Source organism: Trachypithecus francoisi, unplaced genomic scaffold (assembly GCF_009764315.1).
Source record: "Trachypithecus francoisi isolate TF-2019V2 unplaced genomic scaffold, Tfra_2.0 Contig00411, whole genome shotgun sequence".
NCBI lineage: Eukaryota > Metazoa > Chordata > Mammalia > Primates > Cercopithecidae > Trachypithecus > Trachypithecus francoisi.
Genome location: NW_022680629.1, coordinates 75,660 through 101,713, shown reverse-complemented (window position 1 = coordinate 101,713; position 26,054 = coordinate 75,660). Strand labels below are relative to the sequence as shown.

The window sequence follows — 26,054 nt, the reverse complement described above, 5'->3', positions numbered from 1 at the left end:
TGATCTTAAACTATACTTCATTTCCAGCAAGCAGAGGCCGTAATTTGTTAATGGGAACCTCAGTATTTTACAAAGGGTTTAACAAAAACGATTTATTCATATTGCTGAAAATTAGGAATTTTTTAAATGATTGAAGTCTTTTTTTTTTTTTTTTTTTTTGACTGGCCAATTTCATTTCAATGACCTGGGTTGGATGTTGTTTTATTCAAGATAGTAGTTTATTCGGACAAGACCATAGGAAGAAAGAAAAGAAGGAAAGAAAATCATTTGTCCCATGTGAAAGCTTTTAAAATCACTTTTCCAGTTCATATCACTATTTTAATATTGGAATGTGAACTGAAGAGTCTTTCTACATATCTTTTGTATTGCTACTGAATACAGCCAGATTTACATATGGAAGAGTGCTTGATTGTTTTTTGTTTTGGCTTTAAAAACAAGCAAAAAGGAAAGCTTAAAACAAAACAAAACAAAAACGATGTTCGTAGTGCTCTTCACATACACATTCCCTTTAAATGCCCAGAGGAATGATGTACAAGGAAGGTGCAAAGAATCCCAGTGTTGCAAAGAGACCAAATCATGCATAACAAATAAAACTTTTATCTTTCAAAATGGAGAAGTCTAACAGTGGGGCTTTCTTTTCACTTGGCCTGGGGCTTGTCTTCAGCAGGACCTGTTGCATGTCAGCCTTCAGCTCCAGTTCTGGGTTAGTGTGACCAGGCACATTTTTAGGTGAGGTAGGTAGTTCTACTCCTGAGTCAATGGAGTCTATTGAGGTTCGTGTTTTCTCATTTTCAAGCATATACTGCGCTTCTTTCCGATTTTCCTGGATGACTATTTTTGGTGACCCTGGTCCTCTGATGATGATGGGTCTGAGCAGTGCTCCGAAGATGACAATGTTTACCTGTAGTAGGCCCACAAAGAGGAGGCCGTATCTCCAGCCAATGCGCTCCTTCAGAGCCATGATTGCTTGAAGAGGCAGGAGTGAGTGAAGAAGAAATAAAATATAAAGTTAATAATGGACTCAAGATCCAGGAGAAGCCATCAAGAAGAAATATGGATCCAGATTCCATTATAAATTTTGTGGAAATTTATTATACTCAGCATTATGAATGTGTACTCAATCTTTTTTTTTTTTTTTTTTTTTGAGACGGAGTCTTGCTCTGTTGCCCAGGCTGGAGTGCAGTGGTGTGATCTCGGCTCACTGCAACCTCTGCCTCCTGGTTTCAAGCAATTCTCCTGCCTCAGCCTACCAAGTAGTTGGGATTACAAGCATGTGCCACTATGCATAGCTGTTTTTTGTGTTTTAAGTAGAGACAGGGTTTCACCATGTTGGCCAGGCTGATCTCAAACTCCTGACCTCAGGTGATCCGCCCACCTTGGCCTCCCAAAGTGCTGGGATTACAGGCATAAGCCACTGTGCCTGGCCAAAGATTTTGTTTTGAGATGATCTACACACAGATAAGAATACTGTCTTTATTAGCATAATCTAAATCCACATTGCATGTAGCTCTTTTGAAAAAGGAGAGGACATAACAGGTGAACAATTGCAAATTATTAGATTATTCTGGAATGCATGTGTCAAGAAAGCCCTACCACTGCATATGTGCCCAACTAGGAATTCAAACCTATTATTAAGGTGGTCTGAATTTCTAAAGTGGGGGTTAGGGAGGACAGATCCTAAAAATGAGCTGGAGAAGAGACGTAAATAACCTCTCATTACGCATACACTTAAAGTCATCCATACTGTTCACAAAAGTTAGCGTAGCAAGAATACCTGAATGACGTCCCTCATCCACATTAATACTTAGAGTCTTGTAGTCCACCTACCTGGTGCAAAAGCAATGTATGTATATGTGTAAATGTTCTCCTCTTAGAAGCACACCAGTCACATTGGATTAGGACGCACTCTATTGACCTTATTTAACCTTAATTATGTACTTCTCTAAAGATGTTGTCTCCAAATATAGATACTCTGTGATACTGAGGGTTAGGACTTCAACATATGAATTCGGTGGGGATGGGCGGGCACAATTTAGCTCATAAAACTCACTAAGTTTTAATTAGGGTGTGGACTATTGAGCATTCTACTGCTAATTTAGTTTTTATGTTTGGAAAACATTTTGAAACATAATGATTTTTATTTATATTTTTATTATTTATATTTTCATTATGTTTAGGGTTGCTTGGAGGTAAATGAAGAAAGAAGAGTTCCGCATGAGTGAGGCAGGGATGTCAGTATATAAGGAATTGGAAAGACATCGGTGATAATGACAAAAACTGCTTATAAATTAAATTAAGAGCTTAAACTGAGGAAAAAAGCATATTGCCAAATTACATGCAGTTGTTTTTTGCAACAGCATTTGTCCACTTGCTATGCCCTGAGATTTCCAAGGCACATTCCTCTACTAAGCATATTATAAGATGATTAAATATGCACAGAACAAGTATGTTATGGAAGGCTATGTTAACCGATATAGTGGCACCACAACAGTATGTGTGAGTGAGATTTGGAAAATTTGATATGCCAGCAAGGGCAAAGAAGCGTTGAATTTGCAAGTCTGTACACATATTCTGAGAATCCAGGCAGCTAGTTCTCCTTTTGAATTGTTCCCTTAGCTAGGGGATAAGGGTGAGACACAATACACATTTGAATGTGTCACTGTGTAATTTACCACTGCAATATTGTCAGTGTATGTCGAAAAACTGGTGCTTATATGTACTAATATTATCTACCATGAAAAAACAATTAAAATTTAAAAATATTATGTAAATTAAATAAAGTTCAAATACCACTACCCAGAAAAAATATTTGGATATTATAGTCTGGGGTCAGAAGAGGAAAAACTTTATGTAAAGTATCAAAAGTAATTTTTATTTCAATTTAAATGCATCATCATATAACATGGTTTCATAACTGAAATTACATTTGTCAGAATTTGATATTTTTATTATTAAAGAATTGAGGGAAAACTGTTGGTTATAATATTGATATGCAATGTAAATAAACCTTTTTTCATTGTTATAGGAATGAATTGGTCAGAAATAATTGGCCAGTGTCAACCACATATCTGTTTCCATGGAAAATGCAGCAATATTACTTCGAATAATTTCATTTGTGAATGTGATGAACAATTTTCAGGTAAAAAATACATATATATACATACATATACCATTTGTCCTGGATTTTTTTAACCAAGTACTATTATTTATAGTTGCGTTAAAATAAGTAGGGATGGGTTTGATAAGTTACCACTTGGTACTTTAAATTCTGCCATCATCTTTTCTAGGAGTGTGAGCTATAGAGATATACATGAGCAGAAAATTATTTTTTAACATGAGGATAATATGGTAATGTAACCAGTGATAACCTATCTCTCTTTTCAGTGCTTTCCAGATGCAAATTGTATCAATTATTCAAGGACAGCTTGTAGGACTTTGAAGACCCATGCAGCCAAAAACTAGCTAATTCCTCCTTATTTCAGTTGGTGTGAAGAGAAGGTTACTAGTAATGCTGTTCTTCCAGCACGAGGCTTCCTGGCTGCTAGTGAGCTTGGTCAGTGGAAACCACAGGAATTTTGAGTTATGTTTATGTTACATATGAGAGGAAAATTGAGGTTACCAGTCTTGTCACAGGGTTTATAGATAATTGCCTTGCGTGCCACCGTGCCTGGATAATTTTTGTATTTTTAGGTAGAGACGGGGTTTCACCATGTTGGCCAGGCTGGTCTCAAACTTCTGATCTCAGGTGATCTACCTGCCTCCGCCTCCCAAAGTGCTGGGATTACAGGCATGAGACACTGCACCTGGCTTCCCATTAAATCTTATCACACAACCTCTTCAAGCTTGGCTCCAGTGGAGGGAACTGATGCTTCAGCAGTATTCTGTCTTCTACTCCATGAACATAAACTGGTGCTATCCTGAGCAAACTATAATTATTACCCTAGGAAGGTTCAGTAACTATAATAGGGTTTTTTGTTGTTGTTGTTGTTGTTGTTGTTTTGCATTATTTTGAGACCTACAGCCTGTGCCAAAAGTGTACAGGGAGCACCACATTTAAAAGATGTATAAAATATGTCTATATCTATCCATCTAATATGGCTTGATTGTGTACCCACTCAAGTCTCATCTGGAATTCCCAGTGTTGTGGGAGGGAGCCCGTAGGAGGTAATTGAATCATGCGGGGGGCAAGTCTTTCCTATGCTGTTCTCATGATAGTGAATAAGTCTCATGAGATCTGATGGTTTTAAAAAAAGGAGTTCGCCTGCACCAGCTCTCTGCCTGCTGCCATCCATGTAAGATGTGACTTGCTCCTCCTTGCCTTCTAATAATACATCATCTGTCTGGTTATTTCATACATATTTTCTAATATTTTATTATTGGTTTCTTCAGAACTCTTCAGAAAATAATATATGTATATTTTCCACATTGATCAACTGTGCATATTAATATATATTATTTGATATATGAATCTGGATTCATAATTGAGATTATGTTTCAATGAGCCATAGTAAAAATACAGAAAATTAATATTTCGGCCGGGCGTGGTGGCTCACGCCTGTAATCCCAGCACTTTGAGAAGCCTAGGCGGGAGGATCATGAGGTCAGGAGATCGAGACCATCCTGGCTAACACGGTGAAACCCCGTCTCTACTAAAAATACAAAAAATTAGCCGGGCATGGTGGCAGGCACCTGTAGTCCCAGCTACTTGGGAGGCTGAGGCAGGAGAATGGCATGAACCCAGGAGGCAGAGCTTGCAGTGAGCCGAGATGGCGTCACTGTACTCCAGCCTGGGTGACAGAGCAAGACTCCATCTCAAAAAAAAAAGAAATATTTCTAATGCCTTATCAACTGTTGATTATTATAAAACTAGCCTTTATGTCAACTTCTCATTGCTCTTGAATTTCATTCCGAACAGAATTTTGGAATTCATATCATTTGGAATATTATAGTTGTCATACCTAAAGCAGTTTAATAATCCATATCTAATACAAATTTACCTTAAGACTGCAAATAATTGTGGTGTAGAGTATGACAATCCTATTTCAAAACTAAAGAGCCCTTAGAAAAACAAATTCTTGATTTTTCAGATATCTCAAATATTGTGAAATAGAGTATAACTAAGAATAATTAGCCATGAGGTCAAACTTCAATTTCAAACATTATAAAAGTAAAATTAAGAATTAAAATCTAATCTAAAACCACATGAAAATTTTTTCTTCATTGTAATCCCAATTTTGAAAAAGTTATATAAGATTTATGCATCCATTAGAAAGTGATTTATTGTAATTTTATAAGATTTGTTGCTAAATTTTTAAAGGTGTATTTTTGATCAATGTAAGAAAATGTTAAAATTATTAGGCTATACATTATTAGTTCATGACACGTTTTCAAATATGAATGTGATGTAGAAACAGGTGATTGTCAGAAAATAAACTCTTTGTTTTTAGTTTAAGACTAAATTAAAGCTACTAAAAAGAAATTTAGTTTCAAGATAGGAAAGTTTATTTGTAAGGATATTGGGATGTTTGAATCCAAGATAAGTGATGTTAAAAAAGTTTTGCGATGGCATTCAATGAATAAAAACTTTTTAGAGTTCAGTAACTTCAGTTACCATTTTGGACAGATAACAAGAGATCTCATCTGACTAGAGAACAGTGTAAGACTTTTAGAATAGTTAGCAGTTTAAATCAGAGGGTAGACAGATTATTTTCCAATGTAAAGAACATATTTCTCCATTTGTATAATCCTCACCAGTGGGTAGAATTTATGAAGAATAGAGTTTGATTCATGGAAAGAAAAGCAGGCAGGAGCTAAATCAGATATAACTTTCTTCGTATTTAATAATTGAACTTTAATCCTATTTTGAGTCTTTTTTTTTTTTTTTTTTTTTGAGACGGAGTCTCGCGCTGTCACCCAGGCTGGAGTGCGGTGGCCGAATCTCAGCTCACTGCAAGCTCCGCCTCCCGGGTTTACACCTTTCTCCTGCCTCGGCCTCAGGAGTAGCTGGGATTACAGGCGCCCGCCACCACGCCCGGCTAGTTTTTTAGTATTTTTTTTAGTAGAGATGGAGTTTCACCGTGTTACCCAGGATGGTCTCCATCTCCTGACCTCGTGATCTGCCCGTCTCGGCCTCCCAAAGTGCTGGGATTACAGGCTTGAGCCACCGCGCCCGGCCGAGACTCAATTCTGATAGAGGTTGGAAAATTAATCTGTCAGTTCAACCCTCTCTCTAACCCCCTGTCATGTAGAGAATTGAACTAGCCCTTGCTCTCATAAGTGGAATTTTAAAATATAATGTGAGTTACATGAGCTGATAAGCACACATGTATAGTCAATGTTAAGGCTTAGTATTTATAAAATTTGGAATGATAATTTGTGGCAAATGTTTAACATATTTAATAATGTAAATAGTTTTTAAGGCATTGAATAGGTAGGAGTTCATATGAGTTTACTCTGGGTTGCTATTACTTTCACATTGTCAGACTTTATTTTGTAGTATTTTTATTCTTGATTCTCTAGTCACTATGCTCATTATTAGCATTGATGGTGACTTGTATTTCCAAGCACAGCATAATCCACAATAACATAACATTTAAAAGCAAAGGCTCTGGGCCGGGCATGGTGGCTCACACTTGTAATCCCAGCACTTTGGGAGGCCGAGACGGGCGGATCATGAGGTCCGTCTCAAAAAAAAAAAAAAAAAAAGCAAAGGCTCTGCATCGGTTACTAAAATGAACAATTTCCTTTGCTACCATCCTCTATCCAGATATCCAGATAAAGAACTGAATGTCCCTCTGAACCTTCTAATGAATTTCTTCCATTGTGATGAAACCTCCATACATTTATTGGCAAAACGTTATTTCCAAGTGTTCTCCACCCTGTTCTCCACCCTACTATAAATTGTCTCAAAATAGTTTATGTGTCTACCAACAAGGTAGTGTATACTATGAACTTAATAAATAGTAATTATTGATAATTATGAGATCTCAGGATGCTAATGAAACTTTTTATTGTATTGAGAAATGAGAGTATAAATTGATTATAAAATGGAAAGACTTGAATGCTCAATAAAGCATATAATTTAGCTAAAGTTACTAAACAGATATACGTATATGCCAATGTGAATGTCTTTTTATTGTTGTTCAATGTAATGTATAGAATACTTATTTTTTCCTTTTTTTAGTTGACAGTAATTATGCTTATAGGATACAGCTGATATTTTGATATAGCTGTACAATATGTAAGAATCAAATCAGAGTAATTAACATATCCATCACTTTAAACATTTATCATGTGTTGTGAACATTCAGAATCCTCTTTTTGAAAATAGATAATAAATTATAGTTAACCATATTCACCTTACAGTGCTGTAGAACACCAGAAATCATTCTTTTTATCTAGCTATAATTTTGTATCCATTAACCAAACTGTCCCCATTCTCCTTTTCTTTACCCTTCCCAGCATCTAATACTCACAATTCTACTCCCTACTTCCATGAGCTCAAATTTTACTTAGGTCTCACAGATGAGTGAGAACATACAGTATTTATCTTTCTGTGCCTGACTTATTTCACTTGATATAATGTCCTACAGGTTATCCATGTTGCCAGGAATGACAGGGTTCCATTCTTTTTATGACCAAGTAGTATTCCATTGTGTATATAGACCACATTTTCTTTATGCAAGCATCTCTTGATGGGCATACAGGTTGATTCCATATCTTGACTATTAGGAATAATGCTATAATAAATATGGGGGTGCGGCTATCCCTTTGGTATACTAATTTCATGTCCTTTGGTTATTTTTAACTAGTATTTAATATGCACCTTTCTTTTTATCAGAAAGTCCATGAAGTAGTAAAGAAAATAATTAAACTCATCTCTATTTTACCTTTTGAGGAAATGGCAGAAATACAATTATAATTTGGAATTATTTGACTTCAGTGATTTTGATCTTAAACTAATATAATATGTTGCTTTTCTGGTTTCTTCATGAAAATGTCAATGAAATATTTAATAATGTGGTAGTATCTGTGTATATTTATATAAGGCTTGTAATATCCTATAGCCCTTGAAAGCCAATATGGCTCACTCACTTTGCCATTTTTAACTTGTCTTTTTATTAATTATTTGTAGAAAAACTGTATATGTCCTGGATAGAAGTTACTTGTCAGGTATGCATATAGTACAAATAATTTTTTTTCTGTCTCTGGCTTTTCTTTTTTGATATTTATTTATTTAGAGACAGAGCCTCACTCTGGCTGGAGTGCAGTGGTGCGATCTCGGCTCACTGCGACCTCCACCTCCCGGGTTCAAGCAATTCTCCTGCCTCAGCCTCCCAAGTAGCTGGGACTACAGGCATGTGCCACCCTGCCCAGTTGATTTTTTTTTTTTTTTTTTTTTTTTTATTTTTAGTAGATACAGGGTTTCACCATGTTGGCCAGGATGGTCTTGATCTCCAGACCTCATGATCCATCTGCCTCAGTCTCCCAAAGTGCTGGGATTACAGGCTTGAGCCACCGCGCCCGGCCACCTTTTAATTTATTTTTTCATGTATTTTGATAAGCAAAAGTTTTCAATGTTAATAAAATCAATTTATCATTTTAAAACACATTTTGTAGGTGTTGTGCCTTCTTTAGGAACCATTTGCATGTTCCAAAGTCACAAATAATTTCTCCAGTGTATTCTTCTAGAAGACATACAGTTTTAGCCCTCTGTTTAGGTTTATAATCCACTCAGTTAATTTTTGCATTTAATGGAATATTGGTTTTTTTTTTAATATATGGAAATACAGTTCAGCACCATGTGGCAGCTCTTTCTTTTACCCATAGATTTGTTTGGCGTCTTATCAAACATAAATTAAACATATATGTGTGTATGTCTAGTTCTGTAATGTCTATTATATGCTCTTGATCTGTTTTTCTTTCCTTAGCCAATACTAGTGTCTCTTGATTAGTGTATATTTATATTAAAACTTGAGGTTCTATAAAACAAATCCTCCTGTTTCTTAGTCTTTATCAAAATTGTTCTGACTATTCTAGATCCTTTATATATACATACAAACCTTAGACTTCACTTGTCAATTTATTTTAAAAATTCTACCAGAATTGTAATTCAGCCTCTTTTGATATTTGCCACATATTTGCCAAGGAGTTATTTGCCAAAATATCTCTTTCCTTTACTTCTACAGTTACACGCATGGTAGACTCAGAATTCTCCTAGTGGTCACTGAGGCTCTGTTCATTTTAGTTCAACCATTTGTGGTCCTCTCACCATTCTTCGGATTAGATAATTTCTTTGGATAAGATTTTGAGTTTACTCACGCATTCTATTTCTGCCTGGTTTTGTTCGTTCTGAAAGGGCTTTGTGCAGATTTCTGTGTGTTTTTATACAGAACTTTTGTAGTTTTCAGTAACAGAGTTAATCTGAATAAAAGCTACACCAACACAGAATAGCAAATGTCAATGTGGCTTTCTCTCTCTCTCTTTTTCATTTTCAGAACTTTTCTGGGTTTTCAGTGAAACAAGCAACTCTTCAGTGATTCTAAACAGGGCCATTTCAAGTAGAAACAGTAATTTGGGACATTTAGCTAAAATCAGTTATGTATAATTAGGCATAAAGATTGATTTCTTGGCCGGGCGCGGTGGCTCAAGCCTGTAATCCCAGCACTTTGGGAGGCCGAGATGGGCGGATCACGAGGTCAGGAGATCGAGACCATCCTGGCTAACACGGTGAAACCCCGTCTCTACTAAAAATACAAAAAAAAAACAAAAAACAAAAAACAAAAAACTAGCTGGGCGAGGTGGCGGGCGCCTGTAGTCCCAGCTGCTCGGGAGGCTGAGGCAGGAGAATGGCGTGAACCCGGGAGGCGGAGCTTGCAGTGAGCTGAGATCCGGCCACTGCACTCCAGTCCGGGCGACAGAGCGAGACACCGCCTCAAAAAAAAAAAAAAAAAAAATTGATTTCTTGTAAAGTGGTCCTGACTTCACTATAATTTGGCAATTGTTTAAAAATGAAATTTGCTAATATAAATGAGGAAACCAGTAAATGGAGCACTGTCAAGAGGGTGAACTTAAGGGGAAAGAGAATTGAGTAGCATTTTTATGTGTTTTTCTTAAGACTAAATGAACCAATTCATGTAAAATACTTGGTAAGATTTAATTAATTTTAGCTTTGGCTACTTTTGCTATTGTTTGGCATAACAACTTCACATTTAATTTTTTTCCCACCATTTTGTGAACACAGTCAAATCCAGTATCCTTTTTATGGCATTCAGGTGTTTATGTAATTGATGTCTACTTTTATAAGCATTTTTCAATATTTTCTTAACCAATCATTTGCTCTAATCAACTAGTCTTAGTGATTGTCTTATGAACAGGCCATATACATTCATAGTTTCTCTGCTGTCACTCATATATTGTATCTTCTCTAGAATAAAGTCTTTCTTCTTTTCCTTCACTTCTGCAAAAATCCACTTCCTTTACTCCTCCTACTGATTTGCAAAGTTCCTGACAGCAAAGCCTGTGATCGATTCAGATTTACAGCCCTACTTTACAGCATATAGAAGGTATGGAATAAATGTTTGATAATGAGGAGAGTACGAGATGTGGGGATGTTCTTAATCTTAAAATAAGTTCAAAGTATTATTCTCTTCTGACAGACATATTTGAAAATAGGTATGGCACAATTTTTTAGTCTGAAATTGCAGAGTTATATTTGAGTATTGTACACTCTTTTTTTATTTTGAGACAGATTCTCACTCTGTTGCCCAGGCTGGAGTGCAACGGCACTATCTTGGCTCATTGCAACCTCCACCTCCTGGGTTCAAGCAAGTCTCCTGCTTCAGCCTCCAGAGTAGCTGGGATGCAGGTGCCCGCCACCACGCCCAGCTAATTTTTTGTATTTTTAGTAGAGACGGGGTTTCACCATGTTAGCCAGGATGGTCTTGAACTCCTGACCTTGTGATCCTCCCGCCTCGGCCTCCCAAAGTGCTGGGATTACAGGCATGAGCCACCGCGTCTGGCCGAGTATTGTACACTCTTATTGCCATGTATAGAAAGAAAAGAATCACAGCTTTCTCTCTATGTTTTATTAACACACAGAAAAAACTTTGAAAAATATACCATTTCTTAAAAATGAAATGTATGATTTGCTACAAATGGCCATGTGGAAAATATGATACCTGCTTACTTTTGACTCAGAGTGCATTCGGTTTTTATACTAACTGAAAATTATATGATTGCTTTGTTTTAAAAGTGAAAAAAATGTGTAATCCCAGCACTTTGGGAGGCCGAGACGGGCGGATCACGAGGTCAGGAGATCAAGACCATCCTGGCTAACACGGTGAAACCCCGTCTCTACTAAAAAATACAAAAAACTAGCCGGGCGAGGTGGCGGCCGCCTGTAGTCCCAGCTACTCGGGAGGCTGAGGCAGGAGAATGGCGTGAACCCCGGGAGGCGGAGCTTGCAGTGAGCTGAGATCCGGCCACTGCACTCCAGCCCGGGTGACAGAGCGAGACTCCGTCTCTAAAAAAAAAAAAAAAAGTGAAAAAAATGTAATAACTGCTTTTAGCCTTGTAATATTGAATGCGTCAATTGGCCCCCCTTGTAGAATGTTGAATAGCTATCACTGGTGACAGATGATCTATACATCGCAGTAATACTGCTTATATAGTGATAATTTTGCACTTCTAATTTGTCATTTTTAGTGATTTAAAAGTCACTTGATGACTCCCTGAAAAATGACTGATGTTTTTCCTATATTAAGTAATTTCTGCTGGTAAAGTGTAAGTCTTTTAATAATTTCTTGAATTCTGTTCAAGTCGGCATATTTTCATTCATTGTTCAACTAAACAGGTGTGACAATTTTTAGAATTCCATGCAGAAACATCTCTCTAATTACTCCATCTTGGTACTTAGAAATGTGTTTCATGGGGAAATGCCAGAAGCTTATTTTGTAAATACAGGAACATTTCTGAACACATGACTTCAACTTTGTTTAGCACAAAAACTTGAACACTGAAAATCTAGAAAGTTGAATTTACAAGGCATTTTACCTTTTCTCTGCGGGTAACCTTATTATTGTATCTTGTCTGTGATCATCAGTGATAGTACAATTTCAGAAACTGGCTATAAAAGCACAATACCGTAATTATTAAAATGTCATCACCCTTTCAATAGATATCATACTTGATTTCCTAGAATGCTGATTTGATTCGTGTGATTAAAAATTTCAAATTTTTACAACCTACTTTATCATGTCCAGACTTACCTTAGTAACCCAATCAAATTCCTATTGTATAGGTTTAAAAGCAATTTTAGAAATGGCTTGTAATGAATGAATGTTTCCTGATTCAAGATAAAAATTTGGAAATGATTAATCCATTTTGAACTCAAATTATACCATAGATCAGAGGAATTTTTCCATCAAGCTTAAAAGCAAATTTAAAAATAATCCGAGATAGTGAATTAAATTAAGATGCACATATAAACATCTTTTTATTTTATTATTATGATTTTTTAGACGGAGTCTTGCTCTGTCACCAGGCTGGAGTGCAAAGGCACAGACTCAGCCCACTGCAACTTCCACCTCCCAGGTTCAAGCAGTTCTCCTGCCTCAGCCTCCTGAGTAGCTGGGACTACGGGTGTGGTAGGTGTGCTACCATGCCCAGCTAATTTGTATTTTTAGTAAGATGGGGTTTCACCATGTTGGCCAGGTTGGTCTTGATCTCTTGACTTTGTGATCTGCCCGCCTTGGCCTCCCTAAGTGCTGGGATTACAGGTGGGAGCCACTCACTGCACCTGGCCATAAACATCTTAATGAGCAATCAATTTTGTAAATTTGAGGAAACATGTAATTTATTTTTCTGTCCTTTATGCATTCGATTTTATGTGGTTGGTATTTATTAGTCTACCTATGGTAGATCAACTCTGATGGCAGGGTATACTTGAAATTAGACCTTTTAAGGAACATCTTTAACAGAGTTTATTCTGTTTCATAAAACAGATGTCATGCATCATGGCAGATGAACCCACCATTTGGTGTTTAGGATCCAAATTTCACTTCAGGAGCAGGGTCGCAAAAAACTGAAGCTTTTCTAATTCAATCGTGCCTGTTTGTTGGCAAGTTAGTTTTTTTAAATAAGAAAGTAATCCTCATATCTTCTCCCTGACAAAGTTTTACTTAACTAATTGCTCTTAAGAGGTGTTATACTTGTATAATGAAGAATATCACTGATATAGTGAAAAATATGGAGCAAATATCATTTTTAGCTTACTGAAATCATGTAATCGGTTCTATAATATTCCTTAATTATTTATTATTTTCTGAGTCTAAGATTTTTTAAATGGAATAAATTAAATTACTCCATGAAGAGAAAGCTGGGAAAAGTGCTTGTGTGTGTGTGTGTGTGTGTGTGTACAAAAATTTATAAAATTAGTGTATACGCTGAGGCAGGAGAATGGCATAAACCCGGGAGGCGGAGCTTGCAGTGAGCTGAGATCCGGCCACTGCACTCCAGCCTGGGTGACAGAGCACAGCATATGTCAGATGATTTTTATTTCAGTGATTTTAAAACAGTTATTGATCAATGGTGTTCTGATTAAATCGCAGATGTTCATTTTCAAATAGTGCCTTCTCATCCTTTTCAGCATTTCTTCATAGAAAAGCAATTATCTGGCTACTTATCATTAACTAAATATAAAATTATGTTCAAATAAATATCCTTGACCACACAGAATTTTGTTAGTATAGCATTATGTGTAAATTTAGCTCTATAATTTTGAATTTTCAGTTTATTTTAAAATTTTGAAATATTATTAATAAACTCATTGTTCCACTGCGTATATGTAAAGATCAATGGCAGTAAGATTCAATATAACTATTATTGAATAAATGAAAAGCAGTAGCTCTTTTATCTCATCTAATGTAGTTTGTTTTTATAACCAAAAACTAAGAACTACTTGTATATTTTTAGTGTTTTGAACTCTGCACAATGTTTTCATACCAAAGATGGCATTCAATGATTTTAACTGTGAGAAAAGAAATACAGTAACAATTACATGCTATATATATTTCAGACTCTTCTTTTAGGTAGACAGTTGGACTAGGAGATGGTTACTTTTCCCAAAAGAGACACTGATTTTCTCAGTAAATTTATTTTGAATGCTGATAAAACACTTCTGTCTGAAAAAATCTGACTTTCTTTCTTTCTTTTTTTTTTTTTTTTTGAGATGGAGTCTCACTCTGTCACCAGGCTGGAGTGCCGTGGCACAATCTTGGCTCACTGCTGCAGCCTCCGCCTCCCACGGTAAAGCGATTTTCCTGCCTCAGCCTCCCGAGTAGCTGGGACTACAGGCACCACCACCACGCCCAGCTAATTTGTATTTTTAGTAGAGACGGGGTTTCACCATGTTGGCCAGGATAGTCTTGATCTCTTGACCTCGTGAAAAAAATCTGACTTTTACCAATAGCTGAAACTCTGGGAGTTGAGTCTATATTTCAAGCATATTTTGTTCTCTATGCCTTTGATCTATGTTCTTCTTATCCTCAGCCGAAATGCAAATCTCTCTGTTTTTGACATTCTCAGGAGCTCTCATTTCCTTCTTAACTTTTGCTCCTCTGCTGTTCACTTCCAGTTCTTTCAGCACTTTTCATCTTTAGTGCTCTTACATCTTCAGTACTCAAAGTTTTTACTGGTCATCTATTTCTGTGTAATACACGAACCCTAAATTAAGTGGCTTAAAACAATGACAACATTTATTTTCATCAAGCAGCAATTTTATTTTGATTTTGCTCTGATCATGGTCATTGGGGGGTATTGCAAAGACTGGTTGCTAGAATTGTCTGAAGATTGCTTCCTCACAAATCTGGAAGTTGATTCCAGACATTGTCTTAGATGTTAGCTGATGCTGTCTGTTGGAAGACTCACATGCTGACGTTCTACATGGCATTGGCTTCCTTATACCCGGTGCTGAATTCCACAACAAGCTTCAATAGAGACAGTGAGCTGTATTAACTTTCAGGACTTATCCTCAGAAATCATACACTGTCATTCTCTGTATATTCTATTTGTTGAGGATTTTATAGAACCCCATTCAGGATAAAGGGATGGAGAAAAGTCTGGAAGACCAATTTTGGTTGGAAATTTTGTTGAAGCAATTTTTTATAATCTACCACAGTGCACGTTCTTTCTTCTCTTTCTGCAGCTTGCTATAGAATCATAGAAAGCTAGAAAGAATGCAGTTCTACCATGGACCATTCACCGTGTGGGTCATTATTACTTCCTGTGAGCTAACGATTGCATTTATGAAACTATTGCTTTAGACATATTATTAAAAGTCTGCTCCTTCTTTGAGCTCCATGTCACCTTGTATCAGCTTTGCTACTACATTAATTTTGTCATTTACTGTCTTCTTGGTTCCTCATCATTAATTAATGGATACACCTACTTGATAATCTTTAAGGATGACTGCTCCAAGGTATAGCCGACTCTGTGGCCAGCCCATCTACCCATCCACCTAACTATTCACCCATCCACCCACCCATCTACATACCGCCCGCCCATCTACCCATCCAACTACCCATCTACCCATCTAGCCATCTACCCAATCACCACCCATCTACCCATCTACCTACCCATCCACCTAACCATCTAGCCATCTACCCATTCACCCACCAATCTACCCATCCACCCACCCACCAACCCATCCACTCATCCACCTACCCATTTACCCATCTACCTAGCCAGGTTCCCATCCACCTACCTATCCACCCATCCACCAATCTACCCATCCACCTGCCCATCCACTCATCCACCATCCACTTGCCTGCCTGCCTATCTATCTATCTATCTATCTATCTATCATTTATCTGTTGGTGCCTTAAGCAGTTATGTTTGTAGCTGCAGGAAACCATCCTCAGACTCCTTCCTGGGGACCAAGACAGCCACCGACGGAGCTCTGCCCAGGGCTGTGGACAAGCACCAAGCTTTTCTCTTGGTTAGCTCCCCTACATCACAGTGCCTGAACCAGTGGCCCCGGCTTCCCTTGTTTAGAGGAGCCACACTCCTCTAAACAGATGAACAGCAGCAGCAAAGAGGAGTGAACACCCCTCTGTCCCTCAGCAGCCCTGAGTGGCTGTGACAGGCTGGGCTCAAGACTTACCAGGTGCTTGGTGAGGTCCCAGTTGTGGATGACCCTGGCCGGAATCACTGAGGCATCGTCTTGGTGGCAAATGTCACAGTAATAGAGGCCAGAGAAGGCACAGAGCTCGGGTCGTACAAAGAAGAAGCCGATTTGCCAGAAGCAGCCTGGGGAGATGGGTAGTGAGTGAGTGGTGTGGCCAGAGTCAGCTCCTAGTAACTTGGGAGCTGCTGTGGTGGAAGAGATCTGTTAACTTTTTTTAAAGGTAGGCACAAAGACAAGAATAACCACCACTCATATTTCCACCACTCAGAACTCCCCCTTACTAATTAATCTTTACAACAACACACTGTGTAAGAACTATCACTATTTTACAGCTGAAGAAATGGATGCTCAGAGAGGTTAGGAAATCTGTCTGGTCACATAGTGAAGAAGTGGTGTGGCTGGCATTCAGATCTGGGTTTGCCTGGTTCCTTGGTTTGTCTGCTTCCTGGGGAAGGCACACACGCTTGGTCTAATACCCCCAGGCAGCCCTTGCAAAGGGGCATAAGAGCTCCTGGCTGGTATACCAGAGGCAGATGGGTAGGGGACCAGGAGGGTCCCAGGTGGGTCCCATCTGCAGGGACCAGGCCTTTCAGAAGGCAGCTCTGAAGTCCTGTTTTCCATTCCAGGTGGGTCCCATCTGCAGGGACCAGGCCTTTCAGAAGGCAGCTCTGAAGTCCCGTTTTCCATTGCTAAAGGGGCAAGGTGTTCCCACAAGTATTATAAAACCTCATTGCAGAATGCCATCATAATTGTGCTCATTCAGGGAAGCATTTCCAGAAAAGTACTATATTGTCTCAAAACTGCCTACAGAGGACAAAAATACTGTTTCACCTGTCAAATAGGAAAATACTTTCCTGAAAACTACTCTATGCGAGTGATGATTATAGAGAACTCTTGATTCCTGTAGCTCAGATCTAATCCAGCCCCCTGGAGCCCCAGGTGTTTTAAATGGTCCTTTCAAAGGTCTTTACCCTCAGTAGTTGGTTTATGTAACAGCTCTGAGGGGTTTGATCAGATCTGCTATTTGTTTTGTTTGTTTGTTTGTTTGTTTGTTTTGAGATGGAGTCTCCCTTTGTCGCCCAGGCTGGAGTGCAGTGGTGCAATCTCGGCTCACTGCAAGCTCCGCCTCCTGGATTCAAGTGATTCTCTTATCTCATTCTCCCGAGTAGCTGGGATTACAGGCACCTGCCACCACGCCCAGCTAATTTTTGTATTTTTATGTTGGCCAGGCTGGAGGATCTACTATTTGCCTCCAGTGCTTCCGTTTTCTTTTGGAGACAGAGTCTTGCTCTGTCACCCAGGCTGCAGTACAGTGGTATGATCTCAGCTCGCCGCAACCTCTGACTCTTGGGCTCAAGTGCCTCGGCCTCCCCAGGAGCTGGGATTACAGACGAGCACCAGCACACCCAGCTGATTATCGTGTTTCCAGTAGAGATAGGGTTTCGCCATGTTGGCTGGTTCCAGAGCCTGCGTTCTGCTCCCTTACCCCTTGCTGCCTGTGTCTAGTGTCCCTGCTGCTGGCTCAGCAATGCCAGCCTCCTCTCGGTCCACCCCTCCACTCGGGCCCCAGAATGGAAGCAGCAGAGTAGGGGCTATGGCGAGCAAAGAAGTGGCTGGGGGACAAGGGCTGGGGTCAAGACTGGCCATAGGGAGTGGACAGGCAGCCGGCAGGGGGCAGGGCAGTCTGCACAGTGTCTGATGCCTCAGGACTGTGGGGCAAGGCTGGCTTCGGCCCCCCATGGTTGGATAGTTCTTACAGTGTAGAGGTGTCTCCATAGCGGGGGCCCGTGGGAGCAGCCAGTGGGTATGTCCTGGGCAAAAAGCAAAGGCCCTGACTCAAGTCCTGAACACGTGCCCTGTCTGCCCCAGGGGCAGGCAGAAAGGTCCCTGGGCCTTGGGACCAGAGGGCGGGCTCTGCTGCTCACTAGCTGCCTTACCCTGACCTTCACCTAATTTCTTCAAGCTTCCATTTCAGTGTCTGTAAAATTCAGCTACTACCAGCTATTTTGTGGGGGTTATTACAAAGCTTCAATGAGGAAAGGTTCTGCAAGTACCCTGCAAATTATGAAATGCAATCCAGATGCCAGTGGTTGGTGGCTGCCACTGAGCCGTGCCTGCTGGGTGGAAAGGAAACCCAGACCCCCTTGTCTCTAAAAACAAAAACAAAACCCCACAAAACTCCAGACCTACTCAGCAGAGTCGCTCATGAGATGAAACTATGGAATGAGACCACCGCTTCTCCTGCTGTCCTTCCCAGCTTCTCCTCCACCTCCCCTTTTCCCTAGTTTATGAGACAGGAGAGAAGGGGGAAAGCAAAAAGTTGGAAAGAAACAAAAGTAAGATACATAGCTAGACGAACTTGGCACCACCACCTGGCTTTGGTGGCTAAAATAATGATAATATTAACCCCTGACCAAAACTACTAGTGTTACCTGTAAATTCCAGACATTGTATGAGAAAGCACTGTAAAACTTTTTGTTCTGTTAGTTGATGTATGTAGCCCCCAGTTAAGTTCCTCATGCTTACTTGACTTATGACCTTTTCACGTGGACCCCTTAGAGTTGTAAGCCCTTAAAAGGGCTAGGAATTTCTTTTTCCAGGAGCTCGGCTCTTAAGACGTGAGTGCGGACGCTCCCGGCCGAATGAAAAAACCTCTTCCTTCTTTAATCCGGTGTCTGAGGAGTTTTGTCTGCCGCTCGTCCTGCTACAAAACCAGTTTTCCAACTTTGCTTTGTAGATATCCTGGCTCTAGAACTGAATGGAGCTTGGTGAATAATCAAGAAACTATACAGTCAGGTTCCTTGCAGAACTGCTTTTTCTGAGCTCAGACACGAGGTCATGCTGCTGGCCTTCATCATAGTAATGCTACCTGAAGCAGCCCCATTAAACCTCCCTGGAGCTGTTTTGCAGGGTACCTGCCCTGTCCTTCTAGAGCTCATGTTCATGGAGCTACACACAAGAAATGTAAGAGCGAAGGGTTAGGAAAAAGCTTTGATTCCGTCAACATCTGGGTGGGTTTTACTATTTTTTCAACAACAAAGAGACATGCACCTGATAGCCCTTTTCACCTTACCTAGCAAGAAAGTCAGAGCTAAATTTTCTTCAGCAACCACCACCTTAGCACCTGTACATCATCTGCCCCCTAATTCCTCTCCGTGGGGACACCAGCATGGTAAACCAAGGGGCCAGTTGGCATCTTGGCCTTTGTGGCTGCTTGATGGGACTCACCGTCTCTACCCTGGATTGGGCTCCCCTGGACCACAGCTGAGGCCACCAGCTGGGACAAGGCCAAGCCCCCATTCCAGATGCTCCACAGCTTGCACCCGGGAGGCCCAGACCCAGGGCTGGCACCATCCTGTCCCCAGATGTCTGGGGCATCCTGGGGCAGGTTCCCAAGCATCCTCTGACTTGGAGTAACCTCCCACCGCCAGCACCCACACAGACACACACAGCCAGGTCAGGCAGGTTTTGCACCAGGAGACTTTCTGCAGGTGTTTCCTCTCCATCTCTCAGGATGGGGCCCCGTGGATCCCTGCCGTTGGTGTTGTGGAAACTAGAGCTGCATTGGCGGCTGAGCCCTTGTTCTCTGCTGCCCCAGCCACCTCTGAAACGGGATCTGCTGTACCTAGGACACATCTCAATTGCTCTCGTGTAGCACTGAAACCAGACACTTGAATGTCTGTCCCTCGGCCAAACCAGGGGCCACAGGAGGGCAGAGGCCATATCCTGTGCATTGCTGTCCCCAGCACTGTCCCTGGTATGTGATGGTGGCAATAATGACAACAGCCTGCATCTCTAGGCATTCAGCAGGTGGACAAGGGTGCAGGCTCAGGAGCCAGGCCCCTGTGTTCAATCTTCAGCTGTCCCACCTATTAGCTGTGTGACCTCAGGCAAGTGATTTAACCTCTGTTTCCTCTTCTCAAAATTGGGATTGTGATAGTACCAGCCTCACAGGATTATTGTGAGGATCAAATGAATGAATGCATATAAAGCTCTTAGCCCAGTTCCTGGTCCCAGGTGTCAGCACCCAGCCTCCTCCTCATGATTAATTACATGTTTACTGGGAACTTGGCACCAAGTCAAATGCTTTAAATAAGTTAGTCAATCCAGACAACTCCATTTCCCAGACAGGGGAACCCAAGGTTCAGAGAGGTTAAGTAATGTGCCCAAGGTCCCACCAGCTAGTTAGTTACCTTGAAGACTAGGTCCCAAGCCCAGGCAAGCTGAATTTCGCTCCTAGCCCCTGCCCCGCCCAGGCGGCAGGTGTCTGTCTGGTGAGCAGCGCCAGGGGAATGAAAACAAACAACACAGGTTGGCCCGGGTCTTGGAAACTTTTCTAAAGAATCACTTGTGTTTTGTTTGAAGGCTCACCCACAGGAATTATCTCTCGGAGTCTCCGCATAGGTTCAGTGTTTCTGACCTCCAGCAGGTGAGAGTGTTCTGCTTCCCCCGCCCAGACCTCCAGAAAGACTTCGTTCCCGGAGAAGTCAGCAAGGAAGATGGGAGGGGGTGTCTGTAGTTTACTGAAGACAGCAGTCTGCAGCTTTTCTGCAGCTCTGGGTGGGTTACCCTGCTGCCCCAGTTTCCTGGGCAGGGACGGATACCCCCAGCACCCTGGAATAAGCAAGCACTCCAGCAACCCCAGGATCATAGGAAGAGAGTTTGGAATACTCCTTTCCCCAGGGGGAGGGTACAGTGGAGTCGGGTGTCATCTATGAGTCCCATTAGCCCTGAGTGACCTCAGTGCCCACGGGCTGGACACTGGCACTGCTCAGCCTGACTCAGGGAGGTTTTCTTTTCTTGCACACATGGAAACTGGGGGTAGAAGTTCTCCAGGCAGGGTGCCATGGTGCCTCAGTGCAGCTGCTTGAAAGGCCTGGGGCCTCAGTTTACCAGCCCTCCGCAGATGGCAAACAGGGTGTATGAAGGATTCCTCAAGGCCCTGATTGAATTTGCCTCCCAGCACGTCTACAACTGCGACCTATGCACCCAGCGTGGCTTCCTCTGCCAGATCTGCCAGCACCACGACATCACCTTCCCTTTTGAGTTTGACAGCACAGTCAGGTATGCGGGACACCCAGCCAGCCGTCTCCCAGCCCCACCCTTCTCCCCACACCCACAGCCTGGCCCAAGCACGCAGGGCAGCAGGCCTCGCTCTATGGGCAGGAATGTATTGAACATCCGCTTTGTGCTGTGCCAAGGGGTGGTGCTGTTGTTTGGGGCAGTCCATGCCCTGGGCAGTCATGGGCAGCTCCGGTCCAGCTCAGGGGGCAAGACAAGCTCTCCCAGGACTCCTCTGCCTTTATGGAACCATCTGTCTTCCTAAAGAAGAGGTGGCTGCCGGCTCTCTGAGTGGAGCCTCCTGGTGCCTCAGTGTATGCATGGGTTGAGGAGGGTTGTATGAGTTACCACTCTGCACTATTGGCATGAGACCAGGCACAAAGTTGGCACCTGGTGGGTGGTACCTGCCACTGCCACTGCCTCTGTTGCTGAAATGATCACTCTTGTTCCCAGTTATTGCTCATTGTCAGCAACCTCTCAGTGGAAAAATTCATCCAGACCTTCCTGCAACCCATATGGGAGTGGAAAACTGAACTGGGAACATTAGTTCTTTTTCTGTTGGTGTTCACTGGCCTGGAGTCAGCCCTGAATGGGCCTGGGGCTGTGTTTTTAAAATTATACAGTCTTGGCCAGGCTCAGTGGCTCATACCTGTAATCTCAGCACTTTGGGAGGCCAAGGCAGGTGGATCACTTGAGGTCAGGGGTTCGAGACCAGCCTGGCCAACATAGTGAAGTGTCGTCTCCACTAAAACCACAAAAGTAAGCCGGGTGTGGTGGTGGGCACCTGTTATCCCAGCTACTTGGGAGGCTGAGGCAGGAGAATTGCTTGAATCCGGGAGGCAGAGGTTGCAGTGAGCCGAGATCGTGCCACTGCACTCCAGCCTGGGCAACAGAGGGAGGCTCTGTCTTAAAAATAAGTAAATGTTTTTAAATACAATAAATCCTTAATGAATTTCAAGCAGGATTTATTAAAAACTGCAATAGTACAGAGAAAATCAGTGTGCATTGTGTGACATATCGGTAAGCACTGTTTCAAGAATCTCCTATTCCTGAACCTCCGGAGAGGCACGGCATGCGTGCGTGGGTTACACAGTACGTCACAGCCATATCGTGGGTTCTGGTCAAAAGTGCTGGCCAGCGTGGCCACAGGGCAATCTCCAGCCCAGCTGGCACCAGCAGGCGTGCTGCTCTCTCCCCAGGTGTGCCGAGTGCAAGACCGTCTTCCACCAGAGCCGCCAGGCTGTGGTGAAGAAGGGCTGCCCCCGCTGTGCCCGCCGGCGCAAGTACCAGGAACAGAATGTTTTCGCCTGATGCCCATCTGCTGACCCCGCTCTGAAGGCCGAGGGTGAGTGCAGCTCAGCCATCCCAGCTGGGTTTGCCATCAGCCCAGGATACTCACCGTATCACAGCGGTGTCCCCTTTTCAGGAAGACCCTCAATGTGACCAGAGCACCGGCCTCCCAGAGAAAGCCCAGGAAGTCCCTCTGATGTCCCCTGGCCCCCTCACCACCCCTCTGCTGCAGGAGGCGTGGCCACCACCAGATGCTCCCTGTCTCTGGGCAGACAGGGTCTTTTACTCACCAGGCCCTGGCTCACCAGCGTCCCGGCACCTCCGTTAGGGCTGCCCAAACACTGTGGAAAGGAGGCTTGGGAAGCATTTTCAATTCCACATTCCTGATTAAAATGTCTTGTTTTATAAGGTGGGTTTTTCCCATTCATATTTCAACAGAAAGTATGTTTTTATTCTTACCCTACGTGAGTCACCCATGAAATCCGGACATTCTCACCCCCAGCGGATGCACGGGAGTCATTCAGGCCTAGCCTAGAGGCAGTGGGTGGCTGGCGGGCAGGCCACTGCTGGGACAGGGCCCACCCGGTGCCTTTCCTTGCCTTCATTGCCAGTGCCAAACCCCCCCTCAGCAGGGGAGGGCCAGTCCTGGTGACCCCACTTCGTCTGTCTCCTCTTTACTCCCCACTCTCGCCAGCTGAGCCCACCCCTTTCTCAGCGTCAGAGCCCCTAGCTCTTCTCTAGCCCGGGGCCTTGGCCCCATTAGGAGAAGGAGAAGCGACTGGAAAGCAGCACTGTCAGCACTTTGAGCCCTCCTCGGTTTAGGGAGGGTCACTGTCTTGCCCACCCCCGATCCTCACTCCTCTATAGACTGGGGCGCTGCTGCAGATGCTCCAGGCCCACCTCGGTGGGCGCCCGGGGTCACACTCTGTGCCTGACTGACCCCTGCCAGGGCACAGACAGGCAGGACCCCAGAGAGGGCAGGCAGCCTGGCCCTGCACTGTGGAGAAGTGACCCGGTCCTTCGCCCTAAGCTGTGCGGGGCTTGCAGGGGAGCTGCCCTGTGGATGCAGCCACGGCCTCACAAAGCCATGAATTCCCAAAGCATCACTGAACTTGCCCAGCCAGGACATGGAGACTGAAGAACTTCCCCGGAGCAGGACTGCCTTTGAAGGGGCCTTGGGGCTGGGGTGGGAGCCTGGAATTGTTTTTGAAGTGAAGTTCAGACCCTCCAGGCTTTGGGGAAATGTGGGTTTGCTGGTCTCTCTGTCGCCATCCTCCACCTCTCCTGGACCCAGCAGGCTCTCAGTCCTAGCTGTCTTACCTGTGCTCAGCTTGGAGTCTGAGGCCTCAGGTGGAGATCCGCATGTCACTGTCAGAGATGAGCCCACCTCCACCCTTCCCTGGGGGCGATCAGCTGCTGAGTCATCCACCCAGCCTTGGAGCTGGATCCCTGTGCATCAGAACAGAGGCGGTGGTAGCAGGCAGGTGGAGGCTGTGCACAGCTTCTCCCGGTCATGGCGCACACCTGTGCCCAGACGCCAACGCCTCCTAAGCCAGGAGCTGGGTTTATGCACCTGCCATGGCCCACATTAACTCTCCATCACAAGCCTGGCCTCGTCAGAGCCCTCATTGCCCCATCCCTGAGTGGGCAGGAGACTGGCCTGGGGAGGGCTTGGGTCTGTGAGGATTCTTCCCGAAGGTGCCCTCGGAAACAGACTAATTCTCAGGGAAATCAGATTGCGGTAAAATGACATGGAAATAAACAACATTCAGATCTGAGATTTCCTGTCCTTGAAGTCCCCTTTCAGATTACAAGTTGGCATCCTCTGCCCATCTAGCTGCCGCAGCTTCCCCCAAGGACAGCAGATGATAGGCCCAGAGAAGATAAGAGAAACTGGGGAAGGGAGGCCCAGTGGAGGGCCACGGCACGTGACCTGGTTCTGCCCTGCCAATGGGTTCAGCCCTTCTCCATCCTCAGCAAAGTGCCTCTGAGGGCACTTGTTTCCCCTTCTCCCCAACTTTTTTTCTTTTTTTTTTTTTTTCTACACACTGCTTTAAATGTGTCCCAGTGATTCTGGTATGTCCCAACTTTTTTGTTTGTTTTGAGATGGAGTTACTCTGTTGCCCAGGCTGGCGTGCAGTGACGTGATCTCAACTCACTGCAACCTCCACCTCCTGGGTTCAAGCAATTCTCTTGCCTCAGCCTCACGAGTAGCTGTGACTTCCCCTTCTCTTCTGCCTAAAGGAGGAGGGGTGGTTTGGAGATTTCAATCCAACCCCAAGAGCTCATCACATAAGTGTCATAATAGCTGATATAGGTGGGCGCGGTGGCTCATGCCTGTAATCCCAGCATTTTGGGAGGCCAAGGCAGTCAGATCATTTGAGGTCAGGAGTTCAAGACCAGCCTGGCCAACATAGTGAAACCTCATCTGTACAAAAATACAAAAATTAGCTGGGCATGATGGCAGGGGCCTGTAATCCCAGCTACTCAGGAAGCTGAAGCAGGAGAATCACTTAAACCCAGAGACGGAGGTTCCAGTGAGCCGAGATTGTGCCACTGCACTCCAGCCTGGGTGACAGAGCCAGACTCCGTCTCAAAAAAAAAAAATAGCTGCGCTGGGCATGTGGTAAACTCTGCTTAGTGGACCTCATTTAATTCTCCCAATAATCCAGTGAAGTGAGTGTTACTATTGATAGCTGCAGAGATAAGGCAGAACTCCCAAGGCCTACCAGCTGCCAAGCAGCAGAGTGGGGCATCATACCAGCCTGACCCCACCAAAGACCATGGCCACTGCCAGTGCTGCCTGGCTGTGCTGCAGGTGGGGAGGGACGTAAAAGGTAGGAGGGAGAGAAGATTTCTTCAGTCACTATTTTCTAAGCATGTTGGGCACCAAAGACGGATGCCGAATTCTGCTGTGTGCCTACCCTGGAGGGTCCCGAGGTGCCACCAAGCCTCAGACACACTGAGATTATCAGAGGAAGTGGGGACTCACAGGTGGCTACGCCTAGCAGGGGCAAAGATACAGAGGTAAGGGAGTTCCAGAACTAGCGTGGCCAGATTCAGCTTCCCACCCAACCCTGGGCCCCCAGGAGGTGGTATCAAGAGGGGCCATGGCCTGGGTTGCGGGCCCCTCTTCCTCCCAGAACACTAGCCTGAATCAGCCAGCTCCTGGCACACACAGCCAGGTCCACAGGCACACCTGTTCTTTGGGGCCCCTGAGGGCAAGGGGTCTGCTGGGGCTGGGGCTGGGGCTTGTGATGTCTGGAGTGAGTGCAGGGTCACATCAGGGCGAGGCAGCTTGTCCAGAGAGGCAGAAAATTCCCAAACAGAAGACCCCCAAGGCAGACGGCCCTGGGGCTAGCCTCCTGGCCTCTAGGAGGTGGTTCTGAGTTTACCCTGTGGACAGATTGGAGGCTGACCCTCCTTCTGAGGATCAAGAGGGAGTTGGGGATGGTGGGAGGGTAACCTGGCCAAGAGAAGCTGCTCGGGGGAGGCTCCCTCCATCCTCAGTCCCACC

General features: G+C 43.5%; 1 protein-coding gene and 1 long non-coding RNA gene across 5 annotated transcripts; one reads left to right on the top strand and one right to left on the bottom strand.

The window, feature by feature from the left end:
* Nucleotides 1–1,434: 1,434 nt before the first annotated feature.
* On the top strand, nt 1,435–24,246 carry LOC117083944 (pleckstrin homology domain-containing family M member 1-like). 4 transcript variants are annotated; one of them, XM_033212181.1, is made up of 5 exons: nt 1,435–2,261; nt 3,026–3,139; nt 20,552–20,615; nt 21,012–21,250; nt 22,447–22,667. In XM_033212181.1, exons 4-5 carry the CDS (start codon nt 21,033–21,035, stop codon nt 22,556–22,558), a joined length of 330 nt encoding a protein of 109 aa, XP_033068072.1. In that variant the 5' UTR covers nt 1,435–2,261; nt 3,026–3,139; nt 20,552–20,615; nt 21,012–21,032; the 3' UTR covers nt 22,559–22,667. The 4 variants fall into 4 exon arrangements, 1 of the variants encoding a protein (XP_033068072.1); XR_004437262.1 differs by lacking the exons at nt 1,435–2,261; nt 3,026–3,139 and adding exons at nt 9,975–10,565; nt 22,674–24,246 and having other exon boundaries at nt 22,447–22,592; XR_004437264.1 differs by lacking the exons at nt 1,435–2,261; nt 3,026–3,139 and adding exons at nt 9,976–10,565; nt 22,674–24,246 and having other exon boundaries at nt 21,075–21,250; nt 22,447–22,592.
* On the bottom strand, nt 14,859–19,498 carry LOC117083957. The gene is made up of 3 exons (XR_004437271.1): nt 19,415–19,498; nt 16,163–16,308; nt 14,859–14,987 (listed from the first exon to the last, which is right to left on the bottom strand). It is a non-coding gene; the product is annotated as an uncharacterized LOC117083957 (long non-coding RNA).
* Nucleotides 24,247–26,054: the final 1,808 nt, after the last annotated feature.